The following is a 22152-nucleotide window of genomic DNA, read 5'->3' as shown; positions in this document are numbered from 1 at the left end:
ATATCGTTCAAGTGTTAAACACGTGGCGTTAACTCCTGCTAAATCAACTAAATTGACTCTTGATGAACTTCAGATGCTCCTCTAAAAACTTCTCAAGATTTTATTTCTTAATTTTTACAATTTTTTCCTTAATTGCAATTGACTTTTTTATCGCACTTTGTAGGCAATCAATTAAATTCTCATGAGACATTTTTTCATGCAGTTCCGCACGTATCGTCCGCGTAGAAATACTCACAAAACCACTAATGATGCCTCAGGCATTAAAAAGACACTTTTTGAGTTTTTGGAATGTTATTTATGCTTGTTTTGGGGGGAGAGATGTTTGACTAAAAATATCCATCAATGTTGCTTTCTTGGATGGCTTCAAAGGTTTTCCGGGGCATTCCTCCACCTCTTTCGATTCCCATTAAATTTCTCTAAAATACCCCAATTGCGGTGGAATTGGAGAAAAGTTTTGTAATTTTCTTTGGTGCAATTTTGAGTGGAAATCTTGTATTTTCTGCTTATGATTTTCACCCAAATTCTTCAAAAATTATTTTATTAAATGTGTTTAACCTCTAGGCCGCCAAGCGGGGTCGTTGAACGACCCCAGCCCTATATTTCGTGCTATAACTTAATAAATATAAAAGATACCATTCCCATCTTTTGGAAATAAGTTCTTTAGTTATCTGAGGAGGTTGTGTAAAAATTTCAGCTCAATCCGTCCACCACAAGAAAAGTTATTAAGGAAAATGTAGAAGAAGGGAATTCAAAAATTGGTGTAACGGCCATGCTGAGGAAAATTTCTCAGAATGAAGTTAGTCACATCATAAATCATATGGTTGAAGGGGGTTGAAGGGTTGTGTTTACTTTCTCACTTTACCATCTCAGTGTCAGAATTATCGCGAATAAGTAACATAAACAACATAAAACATAATTAGAAGCATATAAATGTGCAAAACAATAAAGAATATTCGAGAAATATTGCCATTTATCACGGTGCGGGAAGTGAGGGGAATGTGGGGAAGTAGTGAAAAAAAATAGCAGTTGCGGTCAACTTCGTGGGAAATTTCTCACGAAGAAAGTGTGAAAAAGGAGTGAAAAATGTTTTTCCCTAATATCTTCTTCTGCGTGTTTCCGGGTGGCGAATTTGTGATGCAAGGGGCAAGAGGACTATATAAGGAGTCTAAAGGTAGTGACCCGACAGTTCCCGGTTTTATAGTTTATGAGAAAATCGACTTCCTTCTTGGGGTCGTTCAACGACCCCACCTTGGCGCTCTAAGGAAGCTCCAAGGTCTTGGCGGCCAGCAGGTTAAATAGCTCAATATGTTTTGGAGATTTTGAATAAGGATTTCTGCATCATATGTTGGGAAATTTATGTGCTCTCTATGTCGTTTTATGATTTATTACTTGCAAAGTTAGAGCAATAAAATTATTAATCTGCTTTTATGATTTTCCTTCATTTCCCCGCTATAATAGGGAGCTTTCCTTGGAATCTTTGAAAGATTTAAATTTATGTATTCTTATCTTTAAAATATTTGAAAATTTTCTCATTTTCTTGAGAAAAAAAATATTTATTCTTTTTTTAATAAACCTTTCAGCCAAAAAATCCGTTACAAAATGATAATTTTCAAATTTCCCTTTAGACGAGTTGGTGGTTGAGCTTGCTAAGATTTTCTCAATTCCCTCCACAGGCAGCGCTGCGGTATTTCATTGACAAACTTCGTCGAAATGTCGAAAAAATAACCACTCTTGTGAAGATTTTTTTTCCAAATTTTCCAAATTCATTTTCCACCTGAAAATTCAATTAAATTTAATTGTGCCGGTGTTTGATGTAATCCCCAATAAACAGTGAATTTTTTCCCACAGTTGCCGTGTAATTTGCAATTCGCTAAAGGGGCGAAAAAGCCGTTAAGAAAATTCGTAGGAGGTTTGTTTTGATAAGAAACTTCTTTATTAAGGGGGATGGGGTGCAATTTTCAATGTTTTTCCTTGTTGCTTTTGCCCTTTTTCCGCTTGATTTTCGTCCGCACCTTCCTCACGAATGTCTTGGCATTTTCAGAATCACTATCGGACGTTTCGTGATTCCTACGACGCGGTGGACGTAGCTTCTTGGACTTCTTGCCGGGCTGAACGGCTGTGACGACAATTGCACCTGTGCGGAATTTACTTGGGGACTTTGGTTTGTTGTGCCCCGTGTGATTGGCATTGGGTACAAAGGCACTGCTAGTGAGAGTTGGTGGCGCCAGCAGGGCTGAACTTGGCACATCGCGGCTTTTGGGGGTCTTTGACGACTTGGCCAGGTGAGTGAAGAAATCCGTGGCTTTGACGATCTTCGTTAGGGCACTTCTGAAATGGACGGATGAGCTGTGTTAGGATTTTGAGGAGCTTTAAGATTTAACTGTGGTGAGACAAATACTTGGGTTTCTTTTTGGTTTTTCCCTGCTCCTCTGGGAGGGATTTTGTAGGCGTCACGATGGCTGCTGTACTCTTTCGTGTTTTGGTTCCTTTCTCACCTAAACTCTTCCCCTGAATCGCTCCCACGGATACTGATGTCTGCTTCCGGGGTGTTTTCTTATCCCCTGGGATTGTTGATGAAGCATTCTGCCTCTCACTCTCCTGCCATGCAGCTAATTTCTGCGAGCATGCCGTGAGGAGGCTCTCACTGTCGTAATCATGCATTCGCGGATGTCCCACCAATGTCTTCTTCCCACTAATTGACGACACTCCCCACGAGAGGGGCCTTGAGCGGTCAATGCCATTCTTCCCCGGCCACGCTCCTGCCCAGATTTGCTTCTTCAGCGACAGCTTCAACTGCAAACTCTCAGCGGCGTCGTAGCTGATCACATCTTGGGTGGGATTTGTGGTGATCTTCAGCGTGGCCATGCAGCGATTAAAGCTGTGCCAAGATTTTGCACGTTTGCTGCTGTTTATTGGCGGAAATTCCGAGATTGATTGCGCCGTGACTTCACTCACTTTCCCCGATTTATCTCCAAGCTCATCGTCGGTTTTCTGCATGAAAGATGAATTCTCTCATTAAGATGCGAATTTATCTTCTCAATGACAAAGTTCTCTAATTATCCTACTTTATTCCTTAATTAAAAAAGGAGTATCAAATAAAAAATTTTAATTGACCACAAGTCTTACTTTGGCCGATGTTATGATCAATTCCGGTGGCATGTGGATGCTCGTGTCGGCAATGAGTTGTGGTGACCGCCGTAGCAGCTTCCCTTTGCACACACGCCCAAAGACATCCCCATCTGTCTCGTAGTCCTCATCTGAGGTGGAATAGCACAGATCCAGCCCCGGATCCGTCGTTGGGATATCCATGATGGGTCTCGCGGGGAATTTGTGATTCTTCTTCAGTGTCACGGGGCGCTTCAACTTGGATTTTCTAAACTGTTTCAAGAGGGGTGGGTGGCACAAATTAGAGTCTCTGTGAGTATTCACGAGCCGTGAAAATGTGTGTGCTAAAGAAGCTCGACTGTGGGGGAAAGTATCGTGGGGAAAAGTGCTGCAGTAAGAAGGAGTGAGATAGAGAAGAAGAAACAAAAAAAATGAGGAAACTCATTAAAATTTTTCACTCCAAAAGAAAAACTAATAAATTGATATTTTTCCAAGAAATTCGCAACAGCAGAGTTGGCATAAATGTGCATTAAATTTACCTTCTTATTGCACTTTAATTTCGATGGCATGACCGGAGATGAGGGTGGCACCTTCAGTGGTTGGCAGCAAGGTCCCTCGTAAATACTTTTGTTGGCTTCATTCTCAGAACTATCGGAGCTCGTATCACCCTCGTCGCTGGGTTAGCAGCACGGGCAGAAAACAAATCATTAATCAGATGAAAGGCACGACCGTGTGACACATTAAATTGCAACGAGAAAATGAAGTTTATGTCTGAAGGAAGTTTTGAGTTTTTCTTTTACCTCGAATAGTCCGATAGAGGTATGTTTAGGGGTTCGTCAGCGCTCGAACCTTCCTTCGAGAGACGATTGAGGATTTTCATTCGAAGTCTCTCCTGGAATTAATTTCAATTTTCTCTCATCACGGAAATATCTCAAAGAATTCTTCTCTTTAGTTTTTGCTCAAAGTTGAATGTAAAATAAAATAAGAGAGAACTACAAACTCCGTAAACAAAAACGCCTTAAGATGGTGAAAGAAAAACTTGCGGTGGATGGGGTGCGATGTGGGGGGAGAAGAAGAATCAAAAGAAAAGAACGTGCAAAAGAAAAGAATAATTTAATTTTCCATGTTCCAACAAAAAAATAAAATATAATGAATTTCTTTTTCAGGTACATTGTGCCAGAAGAATTTTCTCTTATAAATTTTCTCATATTTTAAAAGAAAAAAGAAAAGAAAATTGCATAAAAGTGAAGACAAAAGTCACGGTGCAAACATTAATTACAAAAACTCGCTCTTTCTCTCAAAAAAAAAACTCATATTAAGAAATTTCTCCTTCATCTTGAACTTTACACAAAAAAAGATGCAAAAATAGGATTAGGAGACGTGTTTTTGCAAAATAAAAAATAAGACGAATTATGAAAACGAATAGAAAAAAAAAAATTGGCAAAATAGCAAAAAGTAATTAAAGTTTCTTCTGCATTTCCGCATTTTTGAGGAGGCGCTCCTCCAATTTTTGTGCTTTCTTAGCCTTTCGCAATCTACGCTCTAATCGCCTAATTTTCTTCAATCGCAATAATATTCTTTTGCGCCTATTTACTTTAAGTGGATTCTCGTCGTAATAGTCCATGAGGGTCTCACAGAAGGCACGTCCTAGTTGCTCGTAGTCCTGCAATGACAAAAATCAAAATAAAACGCTTAAATCAGAGCTAAAATGCAATGAAAATATTCAAGATGGCTGATTTTTAGACTCCTTAGTAGCGTCTAAAACCGCCAGCGCCACCAAACGTTTATAACGACAAAACATGGCTTTGAATTTCAAAAATTTTCCGTTAAAACACGACTTCTTTGCATTCTTTCATCGACGTTTTGATTTATTTCTAGAATAAATTTATTTCTGGAATTTAAAAGATTTTAAAGTATAAACTAACCATGGTATTGAAGTGTGTTCCACTGCGACTACCCAACGTTGTCCCACCGAATGATGCCTCAATGGTATAGCTATTTGTTACACCCAGCATCCATACGACAATCCTCCCGGTGCCTTCCTTGTTTTTCTGTATCTTGAACTTGCAGCTCTCGAAGGAAAATTTATCGGCCACATTCTTATGTAGCATGAGTGGAAACACCTGCTCGGAAAGTTTCTTCTCGGGCTGCCGCTTATTTTCGCACCCATAGATGAACACATTGTGTTTACGTGAATGAGCGTGCATGTCGCAGTACATGACGACACCGCAGTCGTCCATCAGTCTTTTAATCATTGCTTTGGTGTACCAGATTGAGGGATATGTCTCGCGTATTACGGTGCGATACTGACGATTTAAGTCTTTACCCGTGAGGGAGCTTCGTGTATTGCCGACAATTACCCCATCGGGATTAAGCATTGGGATGAGTTTGAAGATGAATTTATGACGAAGTCTCTTTGCAACGTACGAATCACCCGTGATAAAGTCCATTAACCCCTTCATCATCCACGACGATGGGGTTTCTCCGGGATGTACACGAGCTGATACCACAACTGCTCGCTTCTTTTAGCCCCAAAAACAAAAAAAAAGTTTAAAAGAAATCTAATTAATTTTTGCTTTAAAGAATTTTGTGGATTTAATAATACCAAAAGTCGCCTAAAAGTATGCAATTTTGGTGGAAAAAACTTAATCTCTTCATTTTCATCCTTCTAAATGGATATATTCACAGTGTTGTAGCATAAAAGTTGACGAAACTTTTTCATTTCACTTCTGGGGATTTTTTAGAGACACCACTCTTCCACTCTCTCTTAATCCTTTCCCCCCACAAACTCGCTAAAATTATTATGCAAACCCCAAAGTTTAATAAGCGAAAAAGCTTCAAAAAGCTATAGTGACGATTAAAGAGCTTTTGGGGAAAATCCATGAGCTTTCAGCGTTATGGGGGTTCTCTGGAAAATTTAACCGCTTATCTGTGGTCATTTAGTTAATTGAAATTTTGATATGTGAAGCCAGAAAAATGTACAGCAATGGCTGTGGTTTTTTATTGTATCTCTATTTCCTCGTGATTTGTAACTCTTTGTGAAAAATTTATTGAATGTCTCATATAAGAATGATGACAATATGTAAATAAATGTTGTGAAACTGTGAAAAAAAAAAAAAAAAAAAAAAAAAAAAATTTTCTGTTATAGCTTTTCACGAAGCGTTTAATATTATATAATACCTCCCACGGAATTCATAATAAATATCCATAGTTGTTTATAGGGGGTTGTTTTGTTGAATAAGTAATAATGCTCTGACATAAATACCTATTTACCAATACATTATGTTGGATTAATCATTAAAAGGAATTCGATGAGTTTGAGGATAAAATTCTTCGTTTGAAATGCAAGTTTCATTTGAAAACTTTTTCCTTAAGAAACTTTTGAACTGATTTAAAAGAAATTCACAAAGAAAAAATTCAATTGAAGCGGATTTTATGAATGAGAATTTCAATTTGAAAATTTGTGGTTTGGAATTTATTTGAGAGTTCACGAACATATGGAAATTCTCTCAATATTATATCTATCTCTAAGTAAAATGACTGTGCAAGTTATAAATCTATTTTTGCAATTTTGGCAGAAAAGCCAGGAATCTCCTACTCAATTTTATCTGCATTGGCTGACCTGCAGCATTGCGGGGGTTGGGGGAGGGGGAACAAAGTCCCTCTTGTGGGAATTCCTCCAGGCATACAATAAATATTCATCAGAGCATGAACTTCTGAGTCTCTACGTGTGCAATAAATATTGTCAAGCGTGAGGAATTTCCCAGGACTTTAACTTCTTCGTATTGGAAGGAATATTGGGGGTGTGGGGAGTGGGCTCAGTTGTTTGTATAAATCATTCAGAGACTCACTTTAACTGCCTCCTCTTCCGTTTGGGGAGCTGTGACGGTGAGATAGTAAATATTGTTTCCAGCTAATGATCGGCAGAGGAGTCGGAGTTTGCAGTACTTTGACTTGACGGGATGACGCTGGATGGCCATTAGGTAGTCTTGGAGATCACTGTAGGTGTAGGGGTAGCTGTGGGCAAAGTACACGGTGTCGTTGTCATGTTGAAATTCAATGTTAAATGTTAGGGTGTAGGAGCCATTCTCATCGTCGTCATCATTTAGGGGACTACACGGCGGGTATGGAAAAGTATTTGAATGAGCAAAGAAAATTTCTGAAATTTATGAATTCAGTTTTTTGGGGAGGGGAACTTACAATGTGTCATCATTGCGAAAGTATGTTATATTTTCTCCGCATCTCCTCCAACCGATGAGAGATGTATTGGCCTCAATGGTTGAGTACATGAGGGGGCGCATTCCTTCATTGTAGAGGCTGTCTGATTTGACTAAATTTACAATGGAGAACCTGAATGTGGGAAAAATCGCATCTGTTATGAGTTTTGAAAATTTTATTTTATTGCTGCGACACTTTTAGGCGACCCAGATATTTTCTATTTAATATTTAAATTTTTAACCAAAATAAATTGGGAAATTAAATTAAATTTTGAATGTAAATTAACGAAATTAACTCATTTTAAATGTTGATTAAATGTTTGTCCACTTAATTAGTTCATAGATTTTACTATCAAATTGCGCCTAAATGTATGCAATTTTAAAGTACAATTTTGCATAATAAATTAGAGGTCCCTTAAAACGATAATGCTCTATAATTAACTGAAAATTCCAACATACCTGTAATTTATTTTTTTGCGTGTATTCATAACGCGAAAGTAGAACCATTGTGTATGGCGATTGGTATACATGTCTGGCCTTAGGTAGAGCTCATAGTACCCTGATGTTATTTTCACAGCCTTTGCTAAATTCCCCGATTCGAAGCGGGATTCGAATACTAAATCCTCAATTTCGGGTGGATTTGGGTGTGCATTGAGTAAATATTTCGATCCACCCACGCTGGAGCGACTGAACTGCGGAAGATTGCTTGTAAATTCATCATTGCAACATTTGGCGGTTGATTTTTTTTGAATTTGTGCATCTAATTTTAAGCTCTTGCATTTGATATTTGTGTCGTCACAATCATCATCATCATCATTCCCATCTCCACTCTCATCGGAATCTGTTGCATCTGTATCCGGGGTTTTTCTCACTTTATCACCAGACTGTTGAGTTGGGGGGTAATTAATCTCGGTCGCTGAACTATCATCGTCGTCAGAATCTGAATCACTGTCTCTATTTGTCTACAATAGCCGCGGGATTTTTTTTTATTTGAATTGTATTGATTGATTGATTGTTATTTGTAGGTCAGTGGGAGAGAGAGAAGGAAGAAATTTATATGAAATTTTTATGCTTTCTTCTGCCCTAAAAATAAAGGGTGTCACACTTGAAGGGCACAATCCATTTTTTCTGATTTTTATTTATTTAGATTTTATTGAAAGGAAAATCAGTGATTTTGAAGATGAAAAAACATATTTTTAATAAATAATTTTTGTTGGATTTTTTAATGATTTTTTTTTTTCAAATTCGTTTATTCCTTTCATAAGTTCTCGGAATAAAATTAAAAGAAGGCTTCAAATAATTTCTTTAAAGACCAATAATATTTTTCAAAAGCAAAAATACTAAATTCTAATTAATTTTTGACAATTTAACGAAAATACAAACCATTTTTTATTTTTTTAATTCAAAATTGACTAAAATTTGAATAAACTTAATAGTTATAAAAAATGATAATTTCTAACAAAATATTGTAATTCTTTTATCTCTTTAATGCATTACACCGGGGAAATCATCTAAACGGATGGAACCCGTAATAAAAATTAAATTAAAATTAATTTAATGCATTATTAAACAAGGATCAAAAACGTATGCTTTATGAACATATGCTGCATGTGCATATGCTTTATTGCATAAAAATGTTCATAAAAGTAGAATTTGATGTTTAAACTGATCCTTTAAATAATTTATTTGAATTTTAGAAACAAGTAGATTCATCAACAACAAAAATCAATTAAAATTAATATTATCACTTCTCATGAGACACCCTATTGAATGTACACCCAACGAGTTCAATGCCAAAAGGGAGGATATTTACAAAACAGTTGGGTATAATTTTCTTTGCATTGATGCTCTAACTATAAAACAAACCCAGTTCTAATTATAAAACACGCTTTATATTTACAAATTAAAATCACACAAATTAACCCAACACACAAATCACTTTCGGGGAGATGGGAGAAGAAAGCTTCAAATCAATGCGTTTGGCAAATGCAGATTGGCAAATGTTTGCAGAGACTTCTCATAAATACAAACTGGCTGACAATGAATTTTCACACACTTGACAATGAAATACACCATCAAGCATACATAGTTCCCTATATTATGCAGTTCATGTTTCCCTCGCATTTATCTTGTGACATGCACAAAAATTGGTAATATGCACAAGAAGGAAAATTTACAGCCATCAAAAAATTATCTATATGCAAGGGAAAATTTTATTTTTACGAGTCATACCCTCCCCCGTTTGAATGCCAAAGCAATTAAACTTTTAATTGTTTGTTTATTTGCTTGGGGCAAATGAATGCAAGAGTTTGTTGGCGGAAGTTGTTAAAAAAAAGAATTAAATGCATTTTTCGCCACACTATTTTTTGTTTAATAAAGTGCAGAAGCTAAAAATCAAACAACAACCTGCAAGAGGAGGGAAAGTACGGCACAAATGATGATGACGGCACAAAATCTGCAGTAAATTAATAATTTTATTTCCGCTTAACTTAATCGGAAAATCAGATTATTATTTATTTTTCCAATAAACCCATTTCAGTGTTTATGTTTATTTTATGAATTTTATTAAGTCATGAGCAAAACGGGAGAGTATAGAGATAGAAATGTCAACAAATCGAAAAATATTTAATTTTAAAATAAGCTTCCAATATCTTTATTAACATTTCATTGTTTTGCGATTTTAAAATAGATTTAAACACATAAATTTATTTATCTTTATCCAATTTGAGAGCAATGATAAAATTTATTTGAGGGTGTTTTTTATTTGCCTGAAAAATCCTCTCAAAAAGTAACTTAAAATAAATATAATTTTAATAGGAAAAGCAAGATTTGGGTGATAAATTGTCAAATTTAATATTCCTCTTAAAGTTTCAACAACATTAACATATTTATAAATTCATCGTTTTGCAACATAGTTTGCAAGAGCGCATGTAGCTCTTAAAATAAACCATAACATTCTCATTTTATCTTTATTCCATCTTTATTAAACATTCTGTGAGCAAAAGGAGCGAAATATCTTGCGCTGTTATTATCGTAAATTTGTCCCATCAACACTGATAAATTGCTCCCTCTTGCTGTGTAATCACTTTAATTGACTCGAACATCTTTAGTATGCATGCTTAACAAATGAATCTTAGCTGTTGGATTTATGTTAATATCCCTCATGTGAAAAAAAAACATAGAGTAATGTAAAAAGGAACATTTGCCAAATATGTATTTTAATGCAAATTTTATCATTCTATACGCTCAAAGAATAATTACTCACTGAAATGAGTTTATTAATTTTTTTGGCATTAATAGCAATATTGGTAGATTAGAAGATTGAGGAGATATTTTGATTCAATAAAGCCAACATTTGGACACTTTGTGGGGGTTAAGCCAAAAAAGCTGCATCCAAAAGCTTTTATAAATTTTGCATCAGGAAGTTCCTGTGTGAGAAAATTGTGTTTGAGTGAAGGTTATACTTACATAATTAACTGCACTGACAGGATTGTAATTATAAATGACTATTCCATTCTCCTCCCCCACTGGTCGTGGTTGTAGCTCCTTCCCCGTGGGTTGGTAGTACGGTTCAGGAGCATCTGGCACATATTCTATGTGATAAATTCGTTCTTCCAATACCTGAAAATTTGACGATAAAGGGAGATTTTTGTCACACATTTCCGCCTATTTTTCCGTTTCATTCAAAAGCATTTTATTGGATTTCTGTGAGAGACTTTTGGAATGGTGACTATGAAATTCGTTACACTCATTATTTGCACCGTACACTGAACACATTAATTTTGTCCCCACGTAACGTTTGATTAATTTAATGCTCTCCCAATCAACGTGGTGTGTTTGGTGAGACAGTAGAAACTAAATTTCCTTCCGAGCAATTATGACAATTGACATGGTGTTTCGGGGGCTATTTTTAAAAGCTCTATTGGTGGGAAAAGCAGCTGATCGTCTCCTCTATACGTGTGCTGATAATACCGCGTGTACGACACCGTTGAGTAATCTTGATAGACTGAATCGTGATTTATGTACAAGTGCCTGATATAAAATTTGTGTGTAGGCATTAAATAACTTTGTATATGATGAGGGGGTGGGGGGTTTGTGTATTTAGCTATATGTAGGTGTTTACGCTATGTATTGGAACGCTCGCCTAGGTAACGACCGTACAGAAATTGTCGAACTCTCGATGAACCCCTCACATCAATGACAAAACCTGGGCAAAATTTATGCAACACTAAAATCTGATTTGAATTTTATTCATTGTTAAATCGAAAGCTCTCACAGAGCTTTAAAATCAACATAATTCTTAATTTTTCTAATCAGAAAAAATAAAACTACAATTCTAGAAGATTTCGTGCTTTGTAGTCAGAAATCTAGGGGGTGGACATCAAAATCTAGACATCCTTCTTGAGTTTCAAGTGCCTGATCTCTAGAGCTTTAAAACTGATGAAATTCCCAAATTTATTAATCAAAACAAGATTAAATCAAAAAGATTCTGTCAAGCTCTGACTTCTATATCCCAAAATCTAGGTGTGGACATCAAATTTCTAGAAATTCCTGACTAAAAATCTTTATTTCTGCACCGATAAAATTTCCAAAAGTGGAAAACTTTTATAAAATGTTCCACAAATTTAGCCCATTGTCTGTTTTGATGAAAATCTATCAAAGGGAAGAGACTATTTACAATTTGAGTTCCGATAGTTGGGCTCATTCTCTCTCTGTGTTGGTTTTTTTGCTGCCTCTCTATTTGCTCATGAGTGATGGCATGGCGCGAGGTTGTTGAATTGTAGGTAAAAATTCCGATATTTCAGATACCTATGTACAAATTTCAATTCACCAAACAGGGACAGATGTATCAGGCAAAAAAAAACGATATTTTCTGTCATTTTACATTTTATTGGGGTTTTTTCCATTTAAAAAATATGTGTTATGCTCTTTGGGTGAAGAAAAAAACCACCCTATGTATTTAAATGTGGGAAAACCCATCGGTTATATGGATTATGCTAAAAGGGGGTTGGGGGAGTATGGATGACTGTCTGTATAGACAAGTTCGATAAACCAATGAAGATTAAGCACGCACACTGGCAATAAATAATTTTTCATACTAAATTTTCTATTACTTTTCAATGTACACTGACTTTCTTTTGTGCTTCACATTTTCCATTCCCACCCACCCATCTTTTTTCCTTTTATTTTGACTTCCTGACTATGTGGCCTCTATCTTTTATGAGCACCAGAGCTTTTCTATAGAAGACACACCGTCGTCTGCCTTCTTTTTAAACTGATGAATATTTAAAATTTAGAGCTTCTATTTAATTCCCCATGGCGTAGCTTTTTGCAAAAGAAAAGACAAAATACTTCCGACAGAAGCACTTTTCTTGGCATCAAAGGGAATTTAATTTTTATGATGGATTTTTCGTTAAAAATTCTTCAAGTTTTCACAGAATGAGACATTGATGGAATTTTGTGAGTAAATTCCTCAACTATATGGGGTGGATGAGGGGATTTTCAATTTAATCAAGTATAAAGAACATTCTCATGGTTCTCATGGGAGTTTTCATTTTATATGTGGAGAAATTTCATTAAAATTTTGTGAAAAGCAGCTGAACCCGTATGTTTACTCCACAAATTGTTTGCAGAAAACTTTTCCGATATATTGAATTTGCACGCTGAATGGCTCAATTTCTAACAAATTGTGCCACACACTGGAGTTTTCCACTAGAATGCGCTCTGGGATTGATTTGTACAAAGCAATTACAAACCAATACTTATTTATTCTGATTTTAATTGAATTTGCTCCACATTATACCTACATTTGGGGGCTGGGGAGGTTGCTGTGTATCTGTTGAAATTAATAAATAATTTTAGATTTTATATTTGCTATGTATGTGGTTTGTTGAAATTCAAAGCTTTTGGGAAAGTTTCCCGAGTCAGAAGAATTCTTTTCTACATATTTTCTCTCAGCGTTCAATAAAGCTTAAAGTTTAAAGCTCCTCATAAGCTTTTTACAGTACTGTAGGTAACTTTAATAATAATAATTTATTTCACCCTTTTACAGACTGTGTTTTAGGGGTAGGTAACTTTATTAAAAATTACAAGCTTCAGAGATCAAGAATGAGATTAAAACTTTCTTTAAAAAAATATTCTTTAATCAGAATTCATTTATTCCCTCAATTTTAAGCACAAAATTCTCCACTCTCTGTGGAATAATTAAGGAAAGTTTAAATATTGGACAAAACTTTAACGTTTCAGAGAGTTTCAAAAGCATTTAGAAACTAATTTCGGGTGGTGTTGAAATAAAGCTGTCCAGTGTGTATGTACTGTTAAATTTATATCAGACTAACCAAAGCATTTTCCCGGAAGACTTTCCACTTTCATCTCACTCAGCCTTTATGGTTGTATTAAAAATAGTGTGTATGTGAGTTTTTGATTAATTGCATGCATATTTAACCTCGATGTGAGTGACACCAGGGGTTAAAATAAATGTAACATGGAAGGAGGCGGGAGGGAGAATTAAGATGTGTCCTGTATGCGAAGAGTTAAATAAATGTACATATAAACATCATCGTAATATTTAATTCAAATGGCGAAGAAGGTTATTGGTGATAAAATTGGATACAAACGCAAATGGTGCACATCAGCAGCAGGAGGAGTGAGACTTTAATACGCCAAAATGACGCGAATTGTATGCCACCCACATTCAGTGATAAAAGAAACAACTCTAATTCTTTATTATGTCGCTATCCTGCGGTACATGAATGTGCTTTAGCTGGGAGAAGCATAAAAAATCTCTTGGAGATTGAGGAAATATTTTTATTTTTGGCAGCAAAAATGCTGTGCTATGTTCTTTTTAGTGTGGCAATAGTGAAATGGGCGTGAAGAAGAAAATCCCATTTAGTGGTGTCACATTGAATTTGTGATCCTCTCTGGGGCTATTTTGGAGCAATAATTAATTTTCTATTCTTATTTTGAAAAAAAAAGAAAAGAAAGAAAGAAGAAATGAAAGAAGAAAAGCTCAAAATGAGGCCTTTGTGTTGGCTCCTTCTCATCAGTTCAGTGATTCCCACCATATGATGATAGATTTTTCCTGAGAATTTTCAGTGTTTGTTTTGACTTTCATTTCAAATATTAGAGAAGTTTTCGTTGAAAAAAAAATCTGCGAGGGAGGAAGTTTTTGCTTGGTAGATGAAATATTTATTGATGTGGAACACTCACCTGACACTCGATCGGCCAACGTGCCGCTTGCTGGGGGCAGTCATAGTCTCTTTCTTTCGGCAATGCAAATAAATCACGGGGTTCCTTGAGGCGAGCAATCGGACGGAGGGTCTTTGCATCCGTATTCACCTCCAGCTGATTGGTTTTGAGGCTGTTTGAGAGAAAACTACCGAGAAAACCTGGAAATTGAAATTGGATCCATCAAATAAACTCTAATAGATGGAGAAGGAAGATCAAAGAATTGGGATGGAGAAGATGTTTAAATAAATTTTCAAAGTAGCTTTTTAGTGCATTGGAAAGTTCTTTCAAAGTTCTGGGAAATTGTTTATTTTTACTGCTGGAATGTTAAAAAAAACATTTAGTATGAATTAAAAAGGAATCTAGACATTTCATTAAACATTTTGACGATATTATGAAAGTTTTACTTTAATTTGAGCTATAAAATCCATAAAATAAGCTTTACGAGCTTTTAATTCTAAAAGCTTCTGGTAAATGAGAATATTTGATCAAATTAGATTTTTTACAGAAATCCAAAAATTTGCTTTTCCCCAAAAAAAGAAATAACTTTTAGCAAAAATTCTGTCCTTGAACCCTGAATTTGGCGCCTTAAAGTTCGAATTCTCACGCCAAAGATTCTCTTCTAAAACTTCTTAAACTATTTTCAAACTCAAGAAATATTTTTAAATGAAGAATTCTGCAAAAAACTTCGCAACACAGATAAAATCACAAAATCCTTGTTCTTGAATTCAGGTCGAAAATTTCTCAATAAGAATCTTCTCGTTGATTTTCAAACAATAAAGCCACAACAACGCGCACGGGTGTGAGAAAATGTGGGAGAAGTTTCGAAATTCACTTTCTTTTTGCATTTTCCCACACTATACATATTCAAAAATATATATAACTTCGCCTCTCAATGAGATGTGAATTTAATTTTAGATCCTTTTGTTTGCAATTTTGCTTTTGGCTTTTCCTCTAAATATGTTGGGAAATTCAATGAGTTTTGCAAAAGGAGGAGGGAAAGTAGAATTTTCCAGCTTGGAATCTCAATTGGGAATTAAAATTGTGCATATGACACAGTAAAATGCAATTACTGGGAGTGGGTGAGGTAAATGCATGCAAAATGGGAGAAAATGTGTGTTGAATTAAAGAGTTATTCACACCATCCTTACCAAATTGGTATTAAGTGCCCTCAAAAACACTTCTATATTTACTTTTCTTCAAAATTCTCTCTGTTTATTTTCCACGGGATTTTTTTTAAGTATAAAATATTGCAGTAAGAGATTAAATTGCACAAGAAATATAGAGATGATTTTTTTTCTTTAAAATTGCTTTTTCTTCCTTTAGCACTGTCCTGGATGAAAATTAATTTTCTTTTGAATTTTTTTTCTGCCCGAGCTTACAGAGCGAAGGTTTATTTTTCACACACAAAAGTAGAAAATGCCGAAGCAATAAATTTTCCCGACAGCACGAGGGACGTGCTAATAGGACGAGTGGAAAGTGTAGACTGAGGAAAAGTGTGTTCGAGAGAAGAACGCAGAGTGAGAATCCTCTCTTTTGTGGGTGAAAATTCTGTTTTCCCATGATCGTCTCTTGTCGATTGGATTTTCGCCACATTTGAATTTCGGTTTGTACAAAAGCCAAACTCAACTGTTTATATGCGAGGGCGCGATAGCGTGTTGGGTGCAAAACGCACATGATCATAATCTCATATACTCTCTCTCACTCCTCATGCCAAACACTTCCCATCAATATTTAAAGCCTATTCACAGTTCAAAGACTCCGTCGAAATGTCTTGGGATTTGTGAGTGCACTCACGCGTGTGATTGATGGCAGATTATGCTGAAAATTCAAGTTGTTGTTGTGGGAGTAAATCAAGCTCACTGTAAATGGGATTCATGTGGGTGTCATATTAATGCGTTATAGTTTGGCAATTTAGTTGTGTTTTATCACTCCCTGGCTTTTAATTTGGGAATTTTAATTTCTCCGCTAGATGGCTTTTGTTGCAATGTGGGGACATCTTGTGGGAAATTTAAACTCTTTTAATTTTTCCATTTTTTCGATTTGAATTAAAATTTTCTTGCATTTTAACCTTAAAAGATTTTTATTAAACTGTAAAAGATCTAAAAATGAGCTTTTCTGCATATAAAGTACATAGTGAGTTATTTATTTATTACCACATAAACGACAGTGTTTGTTGGCAGATGTTTAAAACAACATAGTTGACGTGCCGTTTAAAGTCAATTTTTAACCTGAAATATTCTCAAAACATTTGTGGGATACAATTAATTGACAAATTGATTGGCGAAACTCAACACTTCCAACGCAAATAAATTTTATCTCCCATATGAAAGGAGGAGTTTATAAATTAAATTGGATTTGTGTCATCTATCTATCATTACATCTTACATCATTTACAATTATAAATTATTCAGGATTTTATTTTTATAAATAACTTGGCACGCGTCCTAATTTGAATTTCACTTGACAAACTGCAATTATATTTTCCCACAATAACTTTTCGTTTGTTAGGTGAGTGAGATTTTTGGGTTTTGAAATTTATTATGAAAACTTCTGAAGATTGAGGGAAATTACCAAAGTGTTGGTGAGATTAATATCTCTTTTAGTTTTCGAGTAGTTTATGATTTTCATAAATTAACTTATGTGAAGCTTTTTCTAATCAACAACGCGATAGTAACTAACGCGTGTCTGGGGCATCTTGTTGTACGGAGAATTTCTTCACCTTGTGCCGTGAATGTGCAGACGGGAAAGAGCTGAGCTTGAAGGAATCTGACACGATTGCCGGTCGAAAAGTTCCAACTAAAGCCGCTTCCTCCAAACATGATTTCATTCACTTCTTCTCACTCACAGAAAGCTCACTTATATATAACGTTGTACATAATTTCCAAAGTACTTTCATTTGCAAGACTTTTCACTTGACTTTCCGGAGTAAAAAGCTCTTCATACTTAAATTTTAGTTTTGTACCGAGAGTTTTTTTCCTTTAACTACGACCATGCCAATCTTCATAAGCTTCAACCACCACAGCGTAAAGATAGGCTCTCCCGCATGTCACAGAACTTTGTGGGAGAATGAAAGGAAAATTATTTCGCGTGAATTTGCACTCGTGAGGTTTTGAAAGGTGCAAAAATTCTCACTTTAAATTGCGGGTTTTTGGGGCAAAAATGGAGTACACCGCGGATGGGATTTTCCTGCGCACCCCGAAAAATCCTTTTTTCTACACACCACAGAAATATGTCGAAGAACTCACAGACAAATTGCAATTTGAATAGATAAACTGTTTGGCGTTGTCGTGGCTACAAACATCGCGTCAATCCTTTTGTTACTTTTTTGTTCCTTTCCAACCCCGCCGCTGAAATACTGCAAAATTATTTTTTTTTCGGATGAGTGGAAATAAAAGCTCGATGGATTGAATTATTGGAACAAAATGTTTTTTTTTTACTCGATCAAAGCGTAGAAATCAAAGAGATTTATTTTTGGGGCTTTTTTGTGGGCTATGTGGAATTATATATGAAGAATTCTTTTTGTGTTGGATATTTTTAGCCGAAGGATTTATTGCATTTAATTTTGAATGCAAGAAAAAAGAATCTTGAGACTTTATTCTTTATTCTGAGAACTTTTGTCCTTGTCATCGACAGAGAATTTTCCCACGCAAAGGACAATGAAGAAATAATTCAATATTTGCTCAAAAGACCCATGAAAATGTTTACCATTAAATAATAATATTTGAAGATGAAGTTGAAACTTATTTTCTTTTCTTTTATTCAGTCCTTAGAGAACTGGAATTTATCTAGTGAAGTAAATTGAAAAAAAAAAATATATTTTTTGAATTTTTTTTAGAGCTTTTAGAGCTCCTCATTGATTTTTTTCGTTTCCCCTGATTCTAAGAGTCCTTGGATATTATTTTCAATCGAAAACAGTTTCGGGACTATTTAGACATATTCCTGCAGTAATTGTAGCCGAATATAAAAATATTAGTTATGATAAATTAGTTGATTTTTAAGGTAAAAAGCTTCGTGGAACAAGAATGTTCCAACTTTCTTTAAACAGTTGAAATCTTATTAAATAATTTAGCAAGATACATACTCAGAATAAAGAGTTTGATTTTATATCTTTTAGAGTAAATAATAAAAGATTTTTTTGTGAGAATAGCTCTCCGCCTACCACAAGCTTAGAATAAAATAAATTATTTCTTTAAAAAGAAGTTTAAAGCTTTTAAAAGATAAAATAAATTTTCTTCAATGTGATATATGAGAACAAATTCTTTGGGAAACTTTATGAACACTCCACGATATATTATCAAGATCAATCTCATTGAATATTTATGGATGTTTTTAGTAGAATCCGTAAGGCCATAAATTTTCCCGACAAACTCATATATATTTTATAAATAAGAAAAATCACAAAAGCTCCGTCGAAATGCAAAATGCTGATTTTCTAAATTCAACTTTCGTATGCATAACATGCCAATTTGCAGTCTAAAAATTGATTGTTGAAAATTGCAGGCGAATTACCAGGCAATGAACTAAAAATATTATTAGATGTAAAGTTGGAAAATGAAGGAGGAAAAAAAAGCTTTACCTAATATATTAGCTATTGGGTCATTGTTTGTTCAATATAAATATAGAAATTTGAATTGAAAGAAATCGTGTGCGGTGTCTTGGAAGAAGAAAAGAAAGAAATCCTTCTGAGATGTAGGTCAAGGTCGTGATGAGATTTATTGTAAAGAATTAATACAAAAGAGAATATTGATTATGTACGTATAATGAAACTATGGCAATCTTAATGTGATTGAGTTTGATTTTGTACATATTTTTGCTTACCACCGTTGTAGTTTTCTTCAAGAGGTGCGTCCATGGCTGCCAAAAATCCTTTCCTAATTGCTCAACATAATCTTCTCATGCGGAGGTGTTGAGGAAATTATATTTCCTCTTGAGTGCACAATTATTTGCAACAATATTTCAAACTTTCTTCATTAATTTTCAAAGAAGGGAGTTTGATCAATTTGGCAAAAGTTCAGCACCTTATTTTATAGTTGAGATAAGTTAATAACTTTCTTGTGGGGAGCTTAGATCATAACTTGTTGGTAATTTATATTTTCTTGACATTTTCTCTCTCAGGGCAAAACTAAATTATTTTATCTAGATTTTACAACTAAATCTTCATGGCGAAATGTGTGTAAAATATTTTACTGTTTTAGGGGTAATTTTTGACTGTCTCTTTGCGATGAACATTCGCGTTGTACTGAAAATGAAATTGTATTTTCATAACCCGGTATCTCTTCGCCCGCAAAGCGAAAAAGCTTCAACTCCAGGCTTTTCTTTTTGTTTATTCATCCAACAATATATATACACAAAAGTTCTACAACCAAGCGCCGTGGCAAGCACACAGCCATAGATACCGCAAAAAGCACGTGAATGATGATGGAAAATACAATCTTGGGCAAGACATTGTGTTATAGCAACAAACGAATATTTATTCTTGGTGTATATGGCCCCCGCAACATCTGTGTAGGTTTTCGCTAGAAACAGCCACCACCATGGCACAGAGCTTTTGTCTACCTTCTGCGCCTCAACACTTTTCACACCGTCGCGCGGGGGTGGAGAGTGAAAAGGGTTAAAACGGGCTTTTTTGCCGTCAACGAACTCTTGCACACACATGCTCAATATTTATTTCCATACACAAAAACTATTTTAATGCCACAAAGCTCAATTTCACATTGAGATACATTTTTTTCGCAACATTTTTCTATAAATAAAACCAATATTACAGAGAAAGTGTGTCGATTTTTTTTCTCATGATAAATGGCTCTTCTTCTTCAAATTGTGCAGAGAACAAAAGGTTCTTGGAAAAATGAACTAAATTAGGTTTTCGAGGAAATTGCGATGGTACTTTTTGTTGTGTTGAGAGAGCTCACAGCAAAGTTAGTTTTGCAAATCACCAAAGAAAATAATACCAGCTGCGGAAAATACCTCCTGCAAAAAAAATGAAGGCAAAAGAAATGGAACTTTATGCTCTGTCGTGCATGAGTTAGTGTGGCTATGTGGCTCTCTGAGTGCGGAAATTGAAATTCATGCTCATCGATGTTCTTGGATAACAAAGGGTGATACAAATTGAGGGGAAATTTGATGGATTTTTCAAAAGAAAAGTCAATCATAACGCGTCCAGTTATAAGAGTTGGTGTCCCACAACGTGTAGAAGTTTGTTTATGCGTTGTAATACTATTTGTGAACAATATTAGTAGGCAAAGTTGATTTTTTAGTGAAATTCAGCAATTTGATGCATAAAAATTGTCATATCTCTTGTTCTATAACACCTACAGAAATTTCATGACTAGTTTTGGAAAGGTCTTGAAATAAGCTATAATTTGACATATATCTCAATAATTTTCAAGGTCACCTCCAGAACACAAAATGGCGGATTTTTGTTTCACCAAAACAGTTTTTCGCATTTTTCGTCCTGAAGGAATGGTTCTAGAGGTTTCTGATGTTCTAGAAAGTTGTAGATAATTGCAAAACCTTTAATTTGATACAAAGTTGAGTCAAATCGGACAAGCGGTTCAAGAGATATGGTTCTTAGAACTTTTCAAATGCAAGAATTATTCAAATGGCCATATCTTCTAAACGGCGACATAGATTTTCTTCATTTTCGGACTGGTGACAGATATTGAGTCAGGCTACAACATATCAAAATTTAAAGGAAATCTATAACAGATGTTGGGAGATATTGCCCCTTAAAGTTAGGCAATTTTTGTTTTTGATTTTAGCGCCTCTTGCGGATGTTTTTGGAACTTGGAATGTTCTATACAGTTGTAGGGCTTCTTGAAACCTTTCATTTGATACCAAGATGATCAAAATCGGTCAAGCCGTTCTCGAGTTGTATCGAAAAAACACTTTTTGCTTAAGGCCGCCATATTTGCTAAACCGCTTGACCGATTGTCAAGTATGAATTGTTGATGAAAACGTCTCTCTGAGCTCTACAACATACTAAAATTTCAGACCTCTAGCTATAAGGGAAGTGATTGATAGTATTTCAAAATGGCGGACGGCGGCCATCTTGGATTTTTAAAATGCGAAAAAATGAAATTTTACACCCATATTTCTATAGAAAACTTCAAACCTGAAGTCTCTATCTGTTACCATTCTCGAGCTATAAGGCAAAGTTTGGACCACCGGAAGGCCGGCCGGCAGGCCGGCCGGATCAAAAATTTTCCACCACCATTTTCGTAATGTGGGATGTCTAAAACGTGCTCATACCAAGTTTGAACCCGATCTGAGGTGGCCGGTTTTTCCGACGATTACAATACTTGGTGTTGGCCACGAAGTGGAACACCAACTAATTTAGGAATTTTAAAAGAGAATTTTTCATTTATTTGGGAATTTATTTCCTTTTATGTATTATATGTAGCTTTGAAGCTTTTTTAAGCTTTAAGAATTAATCTTTGTTATACCTACATAAGCATAACACGTAATGTGATTACTAAAGAACACCCTGTATGCCACTGCGGCATAGAAGGTGTTTGAGATTGAAGATAAGCAATGAGCTTCCTGCTGAAATTTAAATTGAAATTTGTAATTTTGCCAAAAAAAAACCTAAATGGTTTTT

General features: G+C 35.2%; 3 protein-coding genes across 3 annotated transcripts in view; 1 reads left to right on the top strand and 2 right to left on the bottom strand.

Annotated features, from left to right (window-relative positions):
* Window positions 1-22152, top strand: part of LOC129791241 (fatty acid synthase-like) — a 1176504-nt gene that overhangs the window by 220300 nt on the left and 934052 nt on the right. The gene's annotated exons all lie outside the window — the stretch shown is intronic.
* The window catches only part of LOC129789960 (pupal cuticle protein), a 1201887-nt gene that overhangs the window by 282995 nt on the left and 896740 nt on the right, over window positions 1-22152 (bottom strand). The gene's annotated exons all lie outside the window — the stretch shown is intronic.
* LOC129791238 (cytosolic carboxypeptidase Nna1-like) lies at window positions 1922-17379 on the bottom strand. The gene is made up of 13 exons (XM_055829307.1): window positions 17232-17379; window positions 14532-14710; window positions 10791-10943; window positions 7782-8284; window positions 7306-7455; window positions 6957-7218; window positions 5031-5627; window positions 4604-4768; window positions 3906-4000; window positions 3645-3780; window positions 3127-3378; window positions 2399-2991; window positions 1922-2328 (listed from the first exon to the last, which is right to left on the bottom strand). The coding sequence occupies exons 1-13, from the start codon at window positions 17377-17379 to the stop codon at window positions 1959-1961; spliced, it is 3603 nt and encodes a 1200-aa protein (XP_055685282.1). The 3' UTR covers window positions 1922-1958.

This window comes from Lutzomyia longipalpis, chromosome 2 (assembly GCF_024334085.1).
Source record: "Lutzomyia longipalpis isolate SR_M1_2022 chromosome 2, ASM2433408v1".
Taxonomy (NCBI): Eukaryota; Metazoa; Arthropoda; class Insecta; order Diptera; family Psychodidae; genus Lutzomyia; species Lutzomyia longipalpis.
The sequence above is the reverse complement of the archived record's forward strand: the minus strand, read 5'-3'. Positions and strand labels throughout refer to the sequence as shown.

Excerpts from the sequence above, each read along its gene's own strand:
- LOC129791238 (XM_055829307.1), bottom strand. The coding sequence starts at position 17,379 with ATGAAATCATGTTTGGAGGAAGCGGCTTTAGTTGGAACTTTTCGACCG. Across the intron at positions 7,219-7,305 it reads TTTCGCAATGATGACACATT|TCCCCTAAATGATGACGACG; the intron begins GTAAGTTCCCCT and ends CCCGCCGTGTAG. Across the intron at positions 3,781-3,905 it reads CCTCTATCGGACTATTCGAG|CGACGAGGGTGATACGAGCT; the intron begins GTAAAAGAAAAA and ends CTGCTAACCCAG.